Source organism: Pituophis catenifer, unplaced genomic scaffold (assembly GCF_029215685.1).
Source record: "Pituophis catenifer annectens isolate HBS135680 unplaced genomic scaffold, rPitCat1.0.hap2 SCAF_1, whole genome shotgun sequence".
In the NCBI taxonomy this organism is placed as follows: domain Eukaryota; kingdom Metazoa; phylum Chordata; class Lepidosauria; order Squamata; family Colubridae; genus Pituophis; species Pituophis catenifer.
Window position 1 is genome coordinate 354,819,977 of NW_027256881.1, and position 19,478 is coordinate 354,839,454.

Genomic DNA, 19,478 nt, shown 5'->3' on the forward strand with positions numbered 1-19,478 from the left:
TTTTGATAGGCCCAACGGCCCTCCGGAGGTCACCAGTGGCTGAAGCCGGGTTTTAAGTAGGAAGAAAGACAGAGAGAGAGAGGAAGGTAGCTAGATGATAGGGAGAGATGATAGGGAGGGAGAGAGAGTGTTTTGGTCTGCAGAACCTAAAAAAAATGTTGAGACTCTTTCTGGAAAGAGTGCAGAGAAGAGCAACAAAGATTATCGGTGCTTGGAGGCTAAAATAGATGAAGAACAGTTGCAGGAATTGCAACAATGAAAAGAAGGCCTAGGGGCAACATGTTAGCAGAATTCCAATATTTGAGGAGCTGCCACAAAAAAGGGGGTCAGCTATTCTCCAAAGCCCCTGAAGGCAGGACAAGAAACAACCTGGAACTAAGGAGAAACTTAAAGATAGATGCAATAGATAGCAGTGAGGAAGAGAGATGGATAGACAGACAGACAAATAGGAAGACTCTAATTTGTGGCAACAAAAATATTGCATGTGGCCTGTCTGAGATCACCTTTTCTGAATGGTCACACTCTGAATTCAAAACCAGAGGCCCTTCTGTACAAAGGCCAGAAGAGGCTGGACTGAGGCAGGATTCAACTTGGGGGGGAGGGAAGGGGGGAGAAAGGGGGAGGACAGGTTGGTTGTGCAGATGTGTTACATATAACCTGCATGTGCACCAGCAGCCTGTCTCCTCCCCTCTCCTCCCCTCCCTACACCCCAATTTTAATCCTGTCTCATTCCAGCCACTCCTGGCCTCTGAGGAAAAGATTTTAATAATGTTTATGAGTCATTAAAGGTGCTTGCAGGCTCCTTTGAAGATATGGCTACCTACAACATGGTTTTCAACCTTGGTAAGTTTGAGGTGTGTGGACTTCAACTCCCAGAATTCCCCAGCCAGCCTTGCAGGGAAGGGAGGGAGGGAGGGAGGAAAGAAGGAAGGAAAGGAGGGGGGAGGGAGGGGGGAGGGAAGGAAGGAAGAAAAGGAGGGAGGGAGGAAGGAAGGAAGGGGGAAGTAAGAAAGGGAGGGAGGAAGGAAGGAAAGAGGGAGGGAGGAAGGAAGGAGCCTCTGGTTGTGGGTCAGCGTCTCACAGCCTGGCGTAAGGGCCGAGCACCCTTCCCAGCTGGGTGCGGTGCAGCTTCTTAGGTGGATTCCAATGTGTGAATAGCCCAAGACAAGATCAGCAGAAGTTCCCCAAAATATCCTGATGAGTGGTGAAGAGTCCCAGAGTGCTAAACTGGCCCCCCAACGCTCTGTGACCCACTGATCTCTGTACCCAACAGCTGTGGTCCTGTGATGTGGGAGCCCCTACAAGGCCCCGATGTTGACTGCTTCACAGAAGCCTGGGACTGCCCAGTGCCCCCTGCTTTCAGCTGCCATAAGTGCTGGATGGGGGCCCATCTCACTGCCCCCACAAATGGGGTCCGCCCTGGGCAGACCTGAGGGTGGCCCAAGGGAGCCTGGGGATCAGGCAGCGGGGAGGGTGCCTTCTCTTGGCCGGACTGCCTGAAGCATCCGGTGGGCAGGGACCGGTTCTATTCCAGGCCCTGGAGCTCTGAGCAGAAATGTTTTCAATGCCCACAAGTTGAAGGGGGTGTCAGGAGTGCTTCTGGGGGAGGGGGTTGTCCCAAAAGGCCTTGCAAAGAGGCCCTTGCGCCCCACCTGGCATCACTTTCACTCAGCCAGCTGGAGACCAGCAGCTCCCAGGAAAGAGCCCCCAGTCCCCTTGCGCCGCAGCGCCTCCCCTCGCTTCCCGGGTCAGACGGGGCTCGTGGGCTCCATCATCCCCAGCCGGGCGGAGGCGCGCGGACCGCTTGGAGTCCCGGGTTGGCGCCGGGCGCTCTGCACGCGCTCAGAGGCGGCCTCCGGCCAGGGCAGCGGCGCGGGGCGCGGGCAGGAAGCGGCGGCCGGAGCGGGAGGCGGCCCCGGCGAGCGGGCTGGCGGGCAGGCGGAAGGGGAGGGCCGGCGAGGGAGGAGCGAGCCAGCAGCCAGGCAGGCAGGCAGGCGGCGGCGGAGGAGGAGGAGGAGGAGAGCTGTGCGCGGCGGGGCTGCAGCCGGAGCCCGCGCGGCCCTGAACTTTGCGCCGCTGCCGCCGCCGCGATGCGCTGAGAGCGGCCGGCCGGGAGCCCCATCGCCGCCCGCCCGTCCCGCCATGGGCGCCCGGGACGAGCCGCCGCCGCCTCCCCGCCCGGCGCCCCCGGACCCGCCGCGCTGCTAGGCGCCCCACTCGGCCGGCCGTCGGCGGGGGCGGCGCCGGGGCTCGCCCGGCCAACTTCGGCAGGGGCCGCGCCCGCCAGCCCCGCCAGCCGCCCCGGCCCAACTTTGGCTCGCCGCCCCGGCCCCGGGAGAGCCCGCCCGGCGCGGGAGCAGGAGGAGGAGCGGGGCGGCCGGAGAGTCCCCCGCGCCCGCCCGGCCCCGCCCCGGCCGCTATGGCCATGGTGACCGGGGGCTGGGGCGAGGCGGCGGGCGGCGGCGGCGGCGGCGGGGAGAGCAACGGCCTGGAGAAGGGCTACCCGCGGCCCGCCGAGGACGACTCGGCCTCCCCGCCCGGCGACCCGGAGCGCGGCGGGGGCCTGGAGGAGGAGAAGGCGGGGGCGGCGCCCGTGGACTGCGTGGTCTGCGGGGACAAGTCGAGCGGGAAGCACTACGGCGTCTTCACCTGCGAGGGCTGCAAGAGCTTCTTCAAGCGCAGCATCCGCCGCAACCTCAGCTACACCTGCAGGTGCGCGGGGGGAGGGGGAGGGAGGGGGTCGGCCTGCTCCCCCCGCCGCCTCCCGCCCAGGCCGCGCCGCTGGGGAGGGGGCCGGGCTCTGCGGCTGCTCTCCCCGGCCGGCCTGGAGAGGAGCGGGGGGGGGGCTGCGGCGGAGGCAAACGCCCCCCCCCCCGCGCCTGCTTTTCGGCTCCCTTGGCTGGGCTGCTGCGGGAGTTTTGCCCGGCGGGGCGGCCCCCCTTTCTCGCGGATGGAGGGCTGGGCCGACAGCCCCTCAGGCACGCCCGGTCTCCAACGGGGGAGGCCCGGGGGGCTTCGCGAGCGGCGGGGGCTCCGGAGCGGAGATCCCGGCGACCCCCGGGGCCCCGCGACGCCCCCTCGGTCTCCCCGGCACTGGGTCGGCTGTGCCCGGAGCTGCAGGTGCTTCGCCCGCCCGCACCTGCCGCCCGGCTGGGCCACGTGGAGCTGCTGGTGCGGCAGGTTGCGTGGGGGTCCCGGCTGCCTGCTTGGCACCCCCGGGCCCGGGCCCACCTGATGCCACGCGGGGCTCGGGGCGTGCGGACCGGGCTGGCTTGGCGGGCGTGGGAAGGGTCCCTGCGGGGCTCGGGAGGGGCCTTGACTAGACCGTCTGGGGGGGGGGACTAAAGGGATGAGCAGCCCAGGTGTGGGGCGCAGGGGGAGGGGCTCCAGCTGGCTTCCTTTGCCAACCCACCCTGGAAGAAACGAGAAGCCCAGCTGTGGGGTTTGACTGGGGCAGAACTCTGGATGGCAAACAGGACCTGCGGTTTTGGGGAGCAGCGAGTGGGGCAGTTCAGGGGCTTCTGTCTTTAGATGGCCAAAATTCCACCCCCCCCCCCCCCCGCCCGCCAAGGATTCCTGGGGAGGTGGGAGAATTCTCAGCTGGAATCTCCCCTCTCAATCTTCTCCCCAGGTTGAGAAAGAGACAAAGGGGGGGGGGGGTGTCCCGTCTGAGTGGGATTCTGGAGGCAGGTAGAGACATCACACCCCCTGCCCAGGATCACACAAAAGAGGCCCCTTTCCAAAAGCTGTGGTCCTCAGAGGTTTCCACAGTGTAATTGCAGATCAAACTCTTGTGGTGAAGCTAAGGCACTAGTTCTCATTGTGCACTGGAAGCAGTTTTCTCCTTTGTTTTCCCAACAGCCTTTTCATGCTCCCTGACAAGGAGGGCATGTGTGTGTGTTGGCATGGCCAACACCAGATGATTGCCACTGGAGTGCCAATTGCTGTCTACCTCCTCCCAAGTTTCCAGACCTCATGGTGTGAGTCTCAAGAGAGAAGCAGCAGCCTCCAAAGCAGTTGTGCGCACACTCCGCACCAAGCAGGAGGGGGACTTTCCTTCTTGGAGATGGTGGGGACCAAACTGGATGCCCCTGTGGTCAGCAGGGAACCCCCTCCCCCACTTCTGCCCAGGCCTCTGATGGGCTGGACCTTTGTGGGTGAACTAATAGGAGATCCCTCCCTGGAAGGGCCTCGGTTGGCATCAAGGCCACGGGCCCCCTGCCTGTCCTACCCTCTCAGCCTCGGTGCTGTGTCCTGCCACAGGGAAGGGCCACTGACCCACCTGGTCAATTCGTGGCTCCTCTTGAGTGGGTTATGTGACACCCAAGAGGGAACTTGTGGCACAGAGGCCCGTCTGTCCGGTGGCTGCTTTCAGCACCCTCCGCGCTTCCACCGTGCCCCTGCCCCTCCAGAGCCCCCCTTACCTCCTGCTCAGGAACCCCGAACCCTGTGCCTCTGCTGGGTGGCTTCCTTTCCCTGACTGTAAGATGCTAGTCCTCATGAGACAGGGATCAACCTGAATGGTTGGCCTGTCTGCCTGGCCTTTCCAAGGGGGCTGCTGCTTTGCCTTGGTCTTGCCCCCTCCCTCCTTTGCTAAGGCCTGGTCAGTCTCAGGGGGAATGGCCTGTTTTCCTCCTGTGGGGGGGGGGGGCAGGTCAGGGCCCAAGGAAGGGGGGAGAAGGAGAATAGTTCCAGGGTCAAAGTCCTCCAGATGCCTCTCAGCTTGGCAGCTTTCCTCAGGGGCACTTATGCCCCCCCCACCCCCAATAGAAGGCAATTGGCACATTTCTCCAGCTGGGCTGTTTCCAGGGCAGGGGGCACCCCTGGCCCTCTAGGAACCCCCACTTCTCTCTCTCAACTTGCTTTCTGAGGGGGGGGGCTCTGGAGGGCCCTCCTGGCCATGCTTGGCCCACCCAGAATTTGCCAGCCTTGTGTGCCTCCTTGTGCGCAGTCTGGGCCTGACCAGCGGGCAGCATAGAGGCCGATGCCCACCCTGGGTTGCAGTCACAAAACGCAAAGCAGCCAAGCGGACGCCCCTTTGGCCCAATCTCTGCCTGGGGAAGGAAGGTTTGAAGAAAAAGGGATGCAGAAGAACAGCTTCTCCCCCTCCCATATCCTTTGGGGGAGGGCATTGCAGAAGGATGGGACTTCCAGACTTGGGTGGGGGGGTATCTGTGCTAATTCCCCACTCCTGGTATCCTGTCTGAGTGCCATCCGGACTGGGCTTCCCAAGCCAGCCAGCATCTTCTGCATCTCGTTTTCATGAAAAACCCACCCCTCCAGATGGAAACAGTGGGGGGGGGGCACATAGGTGGGAAAGGGAGGTCGGGCAGGGGGCTTTAGGCCTCTTCCCTCCCCAAAGGTGTAAGAATCAGCCAGATTCCCAAAGGCAGCTGTCTGGCTTTTTTGGCCCTCCATCTGGGCCTGGGTCTTTGCATGGAGGGGGCTGGGGGGACTTTTGACTTCCTCCCAACCTGCAGATGAATCACCTGGAACTTGCAAAGTGTGTGTGTGTGTGTGTGTGTGTGTGTGTGTGTGTGAAGTTAAGTGATGTGTTGTGAGTTTCTTAAAATAGAGCTGTCTCCGATTCCCGTGGGGGGGAGGGGGCTTGCTGGGCAAATTATTGAGGCGCCCTGGGGGGGCTGTTTGGGGCGTGTCAGATTACAGATTAACAGAGTTGGAAGGGAGTTTGTAGGTCATCTAGTCCAACCCCCAACCCCCCCCCCCCAGCAGGGGACCCTACCCCATTTCTGGCAAACGGCAGTCCGGCCTCTTCTTGGACGCTTGTTGATGTGGTTGGGTCATTTGGCCAGTCAGGGAAGGTGGCAGGTGGGTCCCCACCCACGGGATCCAGAAAGCCTCACCCAGAAGCGTCTTTCACGCACACACACACAGACAGGCAGACGGGGGGCTCTTCCTGTGAAGGCAGCTCTAGGTGATTTTAGGTGTTTTTAGTGGAGAAGGTTCAACGTTTCCCTTCGTGCCTTTTGGGGGGGGGGAGGGGGGGCTTTTATTTGCATTTTATTCAAATTTTTCTGGAGACCAACAGGTAACCCTCAACTTACAATTATGCCCCAAATTTATGATGCTAAGCGAAACAGTTGTTAAGTGAGTTTTGCTCCATTTTACAACCTTCCTGGACACCGTTGTTAAGTGAACCGCTGCTGTTGTTAGCAGTAAATTTTAATCACGTGACCTCGGGGAGGTTGCAACGGTCGTAAGTGTGAAAAACGGTCATCTTGCTTTTTTGCAGTGCTGTTGTAACTTCGAACGGTCACTAAATGAACTGCTGTAAGTCGAGGACTGCCTAGGTACCTGTGCCGTTCACTGTATTTGAGGACTTTGCATTTTTAAAAACGCTTGAGAAGATACCTGCCGCTCTGAGGAAGACGGACAGGTCAGAAATAGGAAATATAAATCCATGAAATATGGCTGACTTGGTCCCACAAGGGAGGCCGATGTGTTGTGGCGCCTGGAGACGGTGCCAGCCTGGAAGCCCACCTGGGTCAGAGTCAAAGTGCCCCCCCAGGTCCTTCCTGCCATAGGCAGCCCCTCTTTCGGGGCCAGGGGAAGGGCAGCCGTGGGACCCCCGTCCGGCTGGCCTGTTTGCAAGGCCAGAGCCACGAAGGGCCTGAAGGAGCTCCCGGGCGTTTATGGGCTACGTTGGCACTTGGAGGCCAGCAGAGAGGCTGCTTGCAGGGCCCCAGTGGAGGTTGTGTCTCCTGGGGGTTTCTCCGTTTGGGGAGGGGGTCTTTGGACAGTGCAGGGATGCTTTGGGGGGGGGGAAGAAGCCTCCCCATCTGCTGAGCTCAGGAGCGGGCACGGAGGCACAAACTTTTCCACTCTGCCCCTCCACTGAAAAGAGGCCTTTTATTGCCAGAAAAATCAGCACCCAGAGAACGAATTTGCCCTGCCCTTGGCACTGGGTCTCCCCGTGATCGGCACGGCCCCCCTTTTCTCTGCCCCAAATCAGGCGGCTGTTGGCCAGAAGCCACTTGGAAGAGTCCCCAGTTACCCGGAAGGGGCACCCTTGAGGCTGGCAAGCAGGAACAATGCAGGGCAGCTTGGCTGGGCAGCCCAGGAACGGCCATCCACGCCCAGCTCTCTTCAAGGGCTCTGAAATGCCATTTTTCCCCCGCTGGCCCCAAAGTTGTTTCTCTCCTCCCTCAGCTTAATTTAGCAAATGCATCTTTCTTTCTTTCTCTTTCTCTCCCTCCCTCCCTCCCTCCCTCCCTCTCTCTCCTGGCTTTAAATTTTATGACTTTCACACATGCTTAACCAGCAAAGCCGGCCACGGCCTTCGCCCGCATGCGCTGGGAGGGAGCCAGACTTTTCCGGCCTCCCTTCTCTGGGTGGCTCCTTCCAAGCAGAGCGGCCCTTGCCCTCTTCCGTGCCCCCAACCCACCCCCCAATAAACCAGGGGGGGTGGTGAGAGGGTTGCTACCTTTTCCAGCCCAAGCAAGGAAGCTTAGAAGCTTTTCTCCTGCCCAGCTGGAACCTGCCTGGCGCTGGGATTCTGGGCTGGGCTGATTTGCCTATTTAAAACCCATCGGCTTGCAAGTGGGGCGTTTAATTGGCTGCCCTAATGAGCTCATTAGCCCCACGCGGAGGAAGGAGGGGCACCATGGAGCTCCAGGGCTCCCCCCACCCCACCCGAAGGAAGGAAGCCCCCCCCCTCAGCCTCCTTTTAGACCTGCTTAGCTCATTTGCCCCCCAATGGAGTCTCTCCGCCCCCTTTATTGTACTTTCCACAGAGGAGAGCCTCTGGGGGGGGGGCGGAATGGAAGGAGAGAGACCCCCACATGAGTGCTGGCAAAGGCCCAAGCCTCCCTCTGGGCTTCCCCACAACCCACTTCCCCATCGATGTAGGTAACAACTTACGACCACAACAGCCCAAAATTTAAGCCAGATGGTCGCTAGGTGAGTTTTTATGACATTTTTGCCACCAAATCACCAAATTAAGTGAATCGCCACAGTTGTTAAGTTAGTTCACCTTTTTAGCTTAATTCACCTTTTTTCCATGCTGCTCTAACCTTGAGTGGTTGCAAAATGAACTTTTATAACTTACCTGTCGTTGGAGATGCTGTCAGTCCTTTAAATTTGGTTCCCCCGAGGATTGTGCCAGCCCATCTTTCTCTGTCTGGGGCCATAATATCTGGCCAAGCAGCTCCTCCCCCTGAACCCGTGCTCAAGGTCCTCCTGTTTGAAAGGGAGGGCACCCCTGGCCCTTGACCCTCTTTGGGGGGGGGCTCAGAGCGTGGAATCGCCCGCAGGCAGACATGCCCATGGGGGGGGCGCTGGATCTTCCTTCCCCCCCTTGCAGCTGGGCCCACACAGGTGGTCCTCTGGCACTTTCCAGAGCTGCAGGAGTTCTGCGGGGGGGGGGCAGGGGGGATCAATATGCAGGTGTTGGGTCCACATTCCTGGCACTCCAAAGCCCCTAGTGCTCTGCCCGCTCAGGCCTTGCCAGACCTTCTGGGGTGCCGGGAGAGGCCAGGAACGCCGCAGTTCCCCAGAGGGAGGGCCAGAATAGAATAGAAAATAAGAATCAAGTAGAGCAGAATAGGACAGGACAGCAGAAGAGGAAGAGGAAGAGAAGCTGGAAGGGACCTTAGAGGTCTTCTAGTCTCAAGCAGGAGAACCTTTCAGACAAGTGGCTGTCTTAGAGTCGAGACTCTTCTTGGGAGGCGTTGTTGTTGTTGTTGTGATGTATGAATGCCCAGGTAGGGGGTTAGCTGTAAAGGGGGGGGGGCGCCTTGTTTGCTTTCCAGGAATGGCTGCGTGGGGGAGTGGGGGTTTTAGGGGATGGGACTAGAGGTGGTTACGTGATGTGGAGTCCCTCCCCTCACACCCCTCCCCATTGTGGGCTTTCATTTGGGGAGCATCTTAGCCGGCTCTTCTGTGGGCCCCCCCCCCTGTTTCTGTGGGCCCCCCTCCAGTGGTGGGATTCAAAAATTTTTACTACCGGTTCTGTGGGCGTGGCTTGGTGGGCGTGGCAGGGGAAGGATACTGCAAAATCCCCATTCCCTCCTGATCCGCTGGGACTCCGGAGGCGGAGAATAGATGGGGGCGGGGCCAGCCAGAGGTGGTATTTACCGGTTCTCCGAACTACTCAAAATTTCCGCTGCCGGTTCTCCAGAAGTGGTCAGAACCTGCTGAAACCCACCTCTGCCCCCCTCCTCTTGCACCCCTTAAATGAGCACGTGGGTCATTAAGCAGAACATATGGGGTACCTCTGGTGGGGCAGACCCCAGGAGACTCCCCAAGGCCTCCCCCACCCCTGAGACTCCCTCCGTGCTCAACCTGGTCCAGCCCCTTTAATGCCCTCGCAGTCCTCAAAACAGTGGCACAGGGTGGGAAAGACTTTTTTTTTTTAATAATTTTTTTTTTAAAAAAAATAATACCAACATTTCAACTGGCACGAAAGAGGGAGCCACCTGGGTATAAGATTCTTTGTGTGGAAGGAGTTGAAGGAGGGGGCGGATTCAAGCTGGGGCCTGGCTGGGGGGTTTAGGGTCCAGAGTGCGTGTCCTGCTCTCCCCGTCTCTGCCCCTGTGCACAGCTCTTCTTTCTCAGGCATTTACAACCGTTCATTTAGTGACCATTCAGATTTACAACAGTGACTTAAGACCGTTTTTCACGCTTACGACCGTTGCAGCATCCCCAGGGTCACATGATCAAAGCTCAGATGCTCGGCAGCTGACTCATACTTATGACGGCTGCAGCGTCCCGGGGTCACATGATCCCCTTTTGTGGCCTTCTGACGAGTCAACGGGGGAGGGGGGGGAGCCCGATTCACTTAAAATTGTGTTACTAACTCAACAACTGCAGTGACTCACTTAACAATGGTGGAAAAAGATTGTAAAATGGATTTGAAACTCACTTAATGACTGTCTCGCTTAGCAACATAAATTTTGCGCTCAGCTGCGGTCGTACTGCCTGTATTTGGCCCAGCAGGGATGAGGGTTGGAATTTAAGATTAGGCCTATTTTTAGTATTTGGATGGGAGGCCACTGGGTGATCCCACGGTGGTAGGGAAGAACTATAGGCGCAGGAAGCCCCCGGGGGGGGATGTAAAAGGGAGACACCTTTAGGGTCACCAGGCGAGAGACGATCCTGGCTTGAAGCTCTGCTAGTCCTCTCCATTTCTGCCTGATGCCCCCCTTGGGGGGCTTTTGGGGGGAGGGTCCCGTGGTGCTGGACTTGCTCCCAGGTAGCCCCTCCTCTCTGGATGGTCAGCCTTGCAGCCCCCACGGAGCCCCTCTGCCACAGACGGGGTCCCTCGAGGGAAGGGAAGGGAAGGGAAGGTCCAAAGGCCAACTTTGCATGGGGGGGGTGTCCCAATGAGGGGCAGCCGAAGGAAACGTGGGGAGAAGACCCCCATGAGGGTCTTGACAGGGGCTGAACTGGTTTCTCTCTCTGCCTGCCAGGCCAGAGTTTGTGCACAGTGGGGGAAGGATGTCTCTGCTTGGTTGCCCCTCCTGGGAGGGGGGGGCAGGTGGGTCCACCTGGGGTCAGCAGCAGCTTCCTGGTCCCACGCATGGGACCCCCCTCCAATGAGCTTTGCAAGGGGGCTGAGAGATCTGGAGCAGAGACAGGAGTCTGGCCTGAGTGCAGAACCCTCCCCGCCCAGGACCCTCCCTCCACCTTTCCCCCCCTCCCCTTCCCCCACTGCTCCTGCCTGGGCAAAGGGAGGAAATTGCTGGAATTCCTCCTTGTGGGGCGGGAGGGGGGCATGGCTTTGGAGCAGGGAGGTCACTGGTTTGGGAGGGGCGTCTGGGGGCAGATGCTAATCCCCCCACCCTCCCCCCAAGCCAGTGGTCACGGCCTCCGTCTCTTGATGGCAACCAGGAGAGGCTTAGCTTAGGCTGCATCCCACATCCCTGCCCCCTAAGTGGAGGGGTCAGCTGTCCGGCCCCCTTTGCACCCTTGGGAGCCCGGCCGATGCAGATGAGACGTTGACCGTTGTGGGGTGGGGTCTCCTGCCTGGCGGTTGCTCTGGCCAAGGCTTCCTCCGTGGGCAGGAATTGGCTGCCTCTCTTTCTTTCCCAGCGATGGGCATTGTAGTCCCTTAGCCGACCACCAAGCATCGCCAGTAATGGCAATTGTGTGGGGGGGAGTTGCTCCCTTTGCCCCCTCCAGACCTTTTTCAGCATTGAAGATCCATCCGGCTGGATGCTCTCTAGGAATCCCCTGCCCAAATCCTGCTCAGTCGGGTCAACAGTCTGGCCTGCTCCAAGCAACCCCCATCCAAATCAGCCCCTTTGGGGTCAAGGCCCATCCCCAGTGGAAGTTTGGGGGGCGTGGGGGGGGGCTTGCAACAAAAGTCCCCATTTTGATAGTTTTGGGGGAGATGCAGGACTGACCACAACGAGGCGGAAGGGCTTTGGGTCAGACGAGGTCCGGCTGCCCTTCCCCAACCCTGGCCAGCAGGGGGGCTGCAACCCCCACCCAGATTGGGGGGGAGGCTGACTGCGGGACGGTGCTAAAGAGCTTCAGACTAGCCCTGGTTATTGATTGATGGCATTTAAAGCCCACCCCTCACTGTCTCAGCCGGGCCTCCTCCAAAGTGGGCGATTTTAAGGCTGGGGGACTTCGAGTCACTGACTGGGGGATTCTGGGAGTTGAAGTCCAGCAGTCTTAAAGTTGTCCAGCTTGGGCATCACCAGTCTAAGCAGCTCCCCAGGGAAAATGTGAGGGTTTAGGGAAGGATGGGGGGGATCCTTCCTGGCCTTGAAACTCCAGGCCCCATGGTGCACTGTTGGAAGGAGAGGCAGCCCCCAGGAGAGGCTTAGCTCCCAGGGCTTCTCCTGGGAAAGGAGCAGGGCCTCCCCTCCTCCCTCCTTCCCTCCCTCTGCTTCTCTCCCTCCTTCCCTTCTTTCCTCCCATCCTTCCATTCCTGTCCTGCCTGCACTCGATGGTTCTGCTATGTTTGGAAGGGGCCTTGGAGGTCTTCTAGTCCAGCCTCTGCTCAGCCAGGAGACCCTCGACCATTCTGTCCAGCCTCTTCTTGAAACTCGTCTCCAGGGATGGAGCCCCCACCCTTTCAAGGGGGGAGCCTCTCCTTTGAAGGGGTGTTGAAGCCGCTTCTCTTCTGTCCCTCCGCAGGTCCAACCGGGACTGCCAGATCGACCAACATCACCGCAACCAATGCCAATATTGCCGGCTGAAGAAGTGCTTCCGTGTCGGTATGAGGAAAGAAGGTGAGGCCAGCCGGTGGGCGGCGCTCTGGGGGGCTGAAAGGACTGGCTACTCCCCAGGGAACTGAAGCCAGAAGGAGGATTGTGGGGGGGGGTTTAAGATCAAAGGCCGTCTGGCGCCAGGCAGAGCCACGCTGGATGCTGGAGACACCCCCCCCGTGTCACCCTCCCCCACAAGGACTCCCAATTGGAATAACCCCCCACCCAGAGGGGACTCCCTGCTGAAGCTGCAGTTCCAGCCCCTGCCAGCAGAGGGGATGGCCTCTGGGGAGGTGCCCCCATGGGTATCTGCGGAGTTGCTGTCAAGTGGGGAGGGGTCTCGGGCACTGATTGGGCTTCCAACCGCTTTGTGGGCCCTTTCTGGTTCTCCAGCTCAGGGTGGGATCTGGGTGGGGGAACGAGGACTGCAGAGGTCCATCCTTGGGCCCCTGCCCAGCTGAATCGCCTTCCCCCCCCAAACCGTCCCCACCCCCACCCCAACATCGCACAGGAGCACCAGCCGCTGAGCGCAAGAGGAGCCGGCGCCAATCGGGCAGCCCAACCTCCCGCCTTGCTCCTTGGACAAGCCGGGGCAGGCCTCCCCCCACTGCCCTCCGGGAATGAAGCCAGACTGGCTGAGAAGTTCCCAGGCAGCCTCTCCTGCTGGGGGGTGGGGGCCGGAGGAGACCCTCCCCTCCTTGCTGGAAGAGAGCGGCTGCCGGATCAGTTGTCCCATGACAAGAGAGAGAGAGCTGGTGCCCGGACAGATGCCCTCGCCAGGACAGGCCTCTGCTCCGGCCAGAAGCTGCCTAGAGGACAGTGCCCTCTTCCCCGTGGCCCCCCTCACCCCACCCTGATTGCCCTGCAATCCGCCCCAGATCTCGGGGGGCAGCTGCCCTCTGCCTGAAATTCAGCATGATGGTGATGATGGGGGGGGGAGTCTACAGGCTGACCCCCTCCCACCGCTGCTGGTGAGGGATTGGATGGGAGTCTGGGTTAACTAGGGGGCAGTTGCAGCTCAGGTGGGACAGTGTGGCCCCTAAGAGATGTTTTGGAGCCCTGGATTTGACCCCCAGCGTGGACCGGGAAGTGCCAATGAAGTGGTTGAGGTCCCATCAGTGCCCGGGTCATTCCTTTCGTTGCTGCCCCTGAGTTTGCCCACAGCCCCCCCACCCGGGGGCCACCAGGTTGCAGAAGAGAATTCCAAAGCAGAGAGGGGGAACCTCTCCTTGTAGAGCCTCCTTGCTTAGGAGCACAATACCTTTGAGGACCAGCTGCCGAGGAGAGGCCAAGGGGCGGGAGGGGGGCGGCACTAGGGCACGGTTCAGAGTGGGAAGTGCCCGGCTCTGCCAGGGAAGGACCGGTTGAGCAGGCCTGCCAGGAGGGCACGGCACCTGTGGGGCTGGGGTGGGGAGGGGCTCACGTGACCTAGCTGGGGCAGAGGTCACAGCTGGGAAACGAGGCCAGAGGTGGGGAAAGGCGCCAGGTGGCCTCGGGCCCTGGCACCTTTCCCGGGCAAGCAGCAGCAGGCTCTCTCCTTCGGATGCCAAATTGGGGCCAAAGGGCGCCTTACCGCTTGCCGAAGCCACCTTGATGGGAATGGGGGAGGGTCCCAGCACTAGCCCACCCCACCCCTGACCCGCCCTCTCCCTTGCTTCCTCCGCGCAGCCGTCCAGAGGGGCCGTATCCCCCCCAGCCACGCCAGCGCCAGCCCCAACGCGGTGCAGAGCGGGGACTACTACAACGGGCAGCCGGTCTCGGAGCTGATCTCGCAGCTGCTGCGGGCCGAGCCCTACCCCAGCGCCCGCTTCAGCTCCCAGTACGCCCAGCAGGGCAGCGTGATGGGCATCGACAACATCTGTGAGCTGGCCGCCCGGCTGCTCTTCAGCACGGTGGAGTGGGCGCGCAACATCCCCTTCTTCCCGGAGCTGCCCGTCTCGGACCAGGTGGCCCTGCTGCGGCTGAGCTGGAGCGAGCTCTTCGTGCTCAACGCCGCCCAGTCCGCGCTGCCCCTCCACATGGCGCCCCTGCTGGCCGCCGCCGGTTTCCACGCCGCCCCCATGTCCGCCGACCGGGTGGTCTCCTTCATGGACCAGATCCGCATCTTCCAGGACCAGGTGGAGAAGCTCAGCCGGCTGCAGGTGGACTCAGCCGAGTTCAGCTGCCTCAAGGCCATCGCCCTCTTCACGCCAGGTCAGCCCCGGGGCACCGGGAGGGCACTCTGCGGGCGTGTCTGGGCAGGCGTGTGCGTTTGTGTGTGAGAGAGAGAGACTCTGCCTCCCTTGCCGGACTCTGCGCTCTCCCAGCGCCGCTAGGCCTCGACTTACGACCGCCGTTGTGCCCAAAATTCCTGTGGCTAAGCAAGACGGTTGTTAAGTTGGGGTTTGGCCTCATTTTACGACCTTTCGCTTTTTGGAAGGTCGCAAAAGGGGATCGCAGGACCCCGGAAGGCTGCGACTGTCATAACGATGAGTCCGTTGCCAAGGGTCTGAATTTTGATCACCTGGCCACAGGGGATGCTGCAACGGTCATAAAGTGTGAACCACGGTCATAAGTCGCATTTTTCGGTGCCATTGAACGGTCCCTGTTGTGAGTCGAGGACTCCCTGAGAGCCAGCGTGGCTTGGGAGGGCTGGCCCTGACCCACATTCAGCCTGGGGTAAACCACCTGCTCCCACCCCCTCCTCTGGGGCAGGTCAGTATTGAAAATCCTTGACTTATGACCCTAACAAAGTGCACCCAGTAACGCTGTGAAGTCATGACACCCGTAAAGCAGAGCATCCCGTGACTGTTTGGATTTTACGACATCCATTTTGCAACGGTCATTAAGCAAACCCATGGATTGCTAAACCTGGGAAAAAATGCAGTTTTTCAGCAATTGCGGCCATGTGACTGGGACGCAGCCAACATCCATCGATCTCAGACGATTGCCGGCCCCCAAAATGTGATCCCACGAGGGGGAGGGCAGTGGAGGTTTGGAACTGGGTCATTGGCACCTCTTGGGAGAAGTCATCGTGTCCGTCATAAACCGAGGACTGTCCTGTCTTCTCTCCCTAGCCCCAAGGCTGCCTGTCCAGAGGAGCCCCTGCTGCAGGGCCTGGTGGGGTCCCAGCCCCCTCCCTCTCGGCCCCCTCACCTGGCCACTGGAGGGCAGAGGCTGGGCAGGGCCCCCTTGTGCTGGCCGGGGAGGGTCTGGGCAGGCTCTGCCCCAGGAGGAGTGCGGGTATTCCTCGAATTATGACCACAATGATGGTCATAAAGCAGGTCACTATGAGTCAGCAGGAGCCTGGGCAGGGCAGATTTGAGATGGGGATGATTCGAACTAGGATGATCAAAGGCCTGGAGACAATAACATGTGAAGGACGGTTGCAAGAATTAAGTTTGGCCACTCTAGAGAAAAGAAGGATCTGGGGGGGGGGGACGGATAGCAGCTTTCCAGTATTTAAGGGGCTGCCCCAAAGAAGACGCCGTCACCCTCTTTTCCAAAGCCCCTGAAGGCAGGAGAAGAAGCAACAACGGAGGGAAACTAATCAAAGAGAGAAGCAACCTGGAATGAAGGAGAAGTTTCCTAACGGAACAATTAACCAGTGGAACAGCTGGCCACCAGAAGTTGTGAATGCTCCAACACTGGAGGTTTTAAGAAGAGGCTGGACAGCCACTTGTCAGGAATGGCTCCTGCCTGAGCAGGGAATTAAACGAGAAGACCTCCAAGGTCCCTTCCAGCTCTGTTCTGATAGATAGATAGATAGATAGATAGATAGATAGATAGATAGATAGATAGATAGATAGATAGATGGATTGGAGAGGTCAAAATCAAGTTGAGTCCAACTCTTTCTAAGAAAGAGAAGCCTCAATCTGGCCTGCAGCTTCATTTTTCAATTTTGCATTTTGGTTTAGCTGAAACTAAAGAAGGATGTTCATTCAGGGGGGCGGGGGGGGCTTCTTTGGGGCTTCCTCATCCCCCCACTCCCAGCCTTGGATTGGGGGGAGGGGAATGGGGTGTGCAACAGTGACACCCTGTGGCCAAAGAGAGGCGATGCTCCCAGGCTTTCTGCAAAGGCCCTGTTGCTGAGAAGGTTTGGGGGCTTCTCAAACGTCTTTTCCAGCCCCCCCCCCCAACTGCTCTTCAGGCAAAGAGAGGGGCAGCCCCAGGGAGGATTCCTGGCTTTGTCTTGGCATCTTCCTGCCAATTCTGGTTCTCTCACCATCATTTGCCAGCAGGGTGCAGAGTATTTGGGGGGGGGGGAAGCCTCTGGAGGCTCCGGAGTCCGCACATCACTCCCCGATGGCCCCGGCCCCATCTCTGCCCTCATCAGGGCCTTCCTCAGCCTCCAGGACTGGCCCATGTTCCTCCTCAGCCTCCTCACTGTCCAACTCCGCTGCCAGCTCCACAGGCTGCTGGCGGACCCCAACAGGTGCCCAGGTCAAGTCAGAAGCCCCTCGCTGGATCCAGAAAGGCAATCAAGGCCGATCTCTCCATTGGGAATTCAAGCAATAAAGGAGAATATTTATAGCTCCGGGTGGAACTGGGGGGTCCCTGGTGCTCCCTAAGGTTGGTGGTTTTCTTGCATATATTTCATTATCCAACTAGGTAACCGCATCAATGCTACAAGGGAGTGGGTTTACATAAACAAACCACCACTCCTTAGTAGCACTGATGATGTTACCGAGTTGGGTCATGAAACGTCTGCAGCAAAACTGCCAATATCCGAGAGCACCCAGGACCCCTGAGTACTCAATCTTTTGCAAAGAGACCATGAGGACTAGAATGTTTCACAGAGAGCCGGAAGCCCACTGCAGAGGGAGCAATTGGGGCTGGGGGCACGTGGGGACCCCTGCGGCTGCCGGCTCACTTCTTCCTCTTTCCTGCAGACGCCTGTGGCCTCTCGGACCCGGCCCACGTGGAGAGCCTCCAGGAGAAGGCGCAGGTGGCGCTGACGGAGTACGTCCGCTCTCAGTACCCCTCCCAGCCCCAGCGCTTCGGCCGGCTGCTGCTGCGGCTCCCTGCACTGCGGGCCGTCCCGGCCTCCCTCATCTCGCAGCTGTTCTTCATGCGCCTGGTGGGGAAGACGCCCATCGAGACCCTCATTCGGGACATGTTGCTCTCCGGCAGCTCCTTCAACTGGCCCTACGGGACGGGGCAGTGAGCCCGGACAGGTGGATGGACGCTGTGCCCGCGGGCCTCCTTGCAGCCACCCCTCCCTCCGGCCCCACCGAGACTTTGGAGGAGGGCCAGTTTGGCTTTTGTGGGACCCCCTTGGGAGGGGCGAGGCTGGAGAGCCTCCCCCCCACTGCGGCTGAGAACACAGCCCACCCCAAATGCCAAGAGAGACCCGAGGTGGGGCTGCTTGGCTTCGTCTGTTTCTCCCGGGTTGCACGCCAGCCGTTTCTGTGCCACACGTAGCCGGAGGAGGAAGAGGAAGAAGGAGGCCTGGGGGGTCGGGGGGGGGCTCTGGACCCCTCCCCCTCCTGTTTGGTTCGCATCAGCACCTTGAAAGGGGTGAGGAATGGCTCCCCGGCTGTCTGGGCAGCTCTCCAAGGGCCTGGAGAAGATCTGCCACGTTTCTACCCCCCCCCTCATTTCTGCCCTCGGGGGTGGGGGGACGAGGAGGGTCCCCAAACAGAGGGCAAGTCGAGAGTGCTTGAAAAGGCCCCTTGGTGGTGGTGGGAGGGGGGCAGCTGGCTTGCAGCTCCCCTTTTGCAGCTGCAAAGGGCCCTTTTAAGGAGGGGCCCTGTCCTGCCAGGTTTCGACTGGCAAACTGGTCCTGGCCCCCCATTTGCATGGTTCTCATGCAGTTTCTCTCACCCCCAGGACCCCATCAGAGATTGCCCTCCCGAGGAAGCACCAAAGAGAACGGGCATTGTCTGAATGCTCCCCGGGCAAATGCGGGGGGAGGAGATGCCCTTCTGTGTTGGGCCTGGCATTTGGCCCTGGGCAGCTGGGGGCATCAGCTGAATTGTGGCCCCTGCATTGCAGAATTTGGAGCCTTGTGAAGTGGGCTGCAGAGAGGCGGGGAGTGCCCTGGCATGTGCCCCGGCCTGGATCCTGGCCTTCCCCAGTGATACTCCTCCCTCTCCCGAGGGCCACGGGGACCCCCCGTGCCCCTTTGGGCAGGGACAGCCTCTGCCTGGGCAGGTCGGTTGCCCCTGCTGGGGAAATCCCCCTGAAGAAGCCCTGGTGGAAAATTGGTCCTGCCAATTAGACGCTGTTGCTCCTCTTCCTCGCCTCCCCCCTGCCCACCTTTTAATTTCTTCCTCCCTCTTTTCAAAACCCGCAGTGGACACTCCCCCCTCCCCAAACACCAGGCTGTGCCAGCTCCCACGTTTGTGAAGATGCTATGCAAAACATTGGCCTGCATGCCCCTGCCAGCCACGCGTGGCCTCCCTCCTCGCCCGCCTTGGTGTTCCGGTGACCATCACCGGATATCAGTTCAGCTAACATCTGTTTGATCACTTTGTGGCCTTTTTTCCCCTCTTTTTTTTCTCTTCCCTTCTGCTTTCCCCTCTCCGTGTGTGTGTATATGACGGTCTCTTCAAAAAGCGTGTGATGGAAATTCGCCATTAAACCCGTTTTGCAGACAGAGGAAACTGAGGCCACAAGGCCGGCTTTTCTTCAGTTGCCGAGAGTGGTGGGATTCGATCTCAGGTCTCAGAAGTCTAAAGTACCGATTGTAATCTATGCAAACTTTCTCTCTCTCTCTCTCTCTCTCTCCCTCCCCACTTCTCTCTCTCCAAATTCCGGATCAAGGAAGCGCCACTTCTGTGCTTGGAATAAAAATATTTGGGTATCGGATGTGATTTATTTTAGCCTGGTTGGGCAAGGGGGGGCAGTCAAGTGGCGAGAAGGGGGCGGGGAGGCTATAAGGGCTGCCAGTTGCTGTAAATCCTGCTGGAAGTCCCCTCCCTCAGCCCTTCCCCCCCCCAAGGTTCATCTGTGGGATTCCAGGGCCCATCAGCTCTGTGGAAGATGGTTTTTCTGCTCCCCCCTTTAGCCAGTGGGCAATGGGGCCAATTGTCAAACCGGTCTGTTGGATCCTTGGCCGGGGGGGCGGGGGGGGGCATGGCCTTGTCTCAAGCCAGGTTCTGGAGGCTCCCCAGCTGCATCATCAAGAAATTGGGGGGGGGGGGTGTTTGTGTTCCTGTTGGAAGGATGCCAGTCTGGATCTGATGGCCCCAATTACAAAAAGAGAAGAATGTTCTATATTTCTTTTATCCGTGGGGGGGGGGGGGTGTGTGAGGGCCCCTGCCTTCCACCCCATGGGGCCCATCGCCAGACCTGCCCTGCAGCCCCAGTCTGAAC

General features: G+C 59.7%; 1 protein-coding gene across 1 annotated transcript; it reads left to right on the top strand.

Moving 5' to 3' along the window:
- The first annotated feature begins 1,987 nt into the window (after nucleotides 1-1,987).
- On the top strand, nucleotides 1,988-18,966 carry NR2F6 (nuclear receptor subfamily 2 group F member 6). The gene is made up of 4 exons (XM_070944780.1): nucleotides 1,988-2,712; nucleotides 12,109-12,203; nucleotides 13,848-14,372; nucleotides 17,051-18,966. The coding sequence occupies exons 1-4, from the start codon at nucleotides 2,420-2,422 to the stop codon at nucleotides 17,323-17,325; spliced, it is 1,188 nt and encodes a 395-aa protein (XP_070800881.1). The 5' UTR covers nucleotides 1,988-2,419; the 3' UTR covers nucleotides 17,326-18,966.
- Nucleotides 18,967-19,478: the final 512 nt, after the last annotated feature.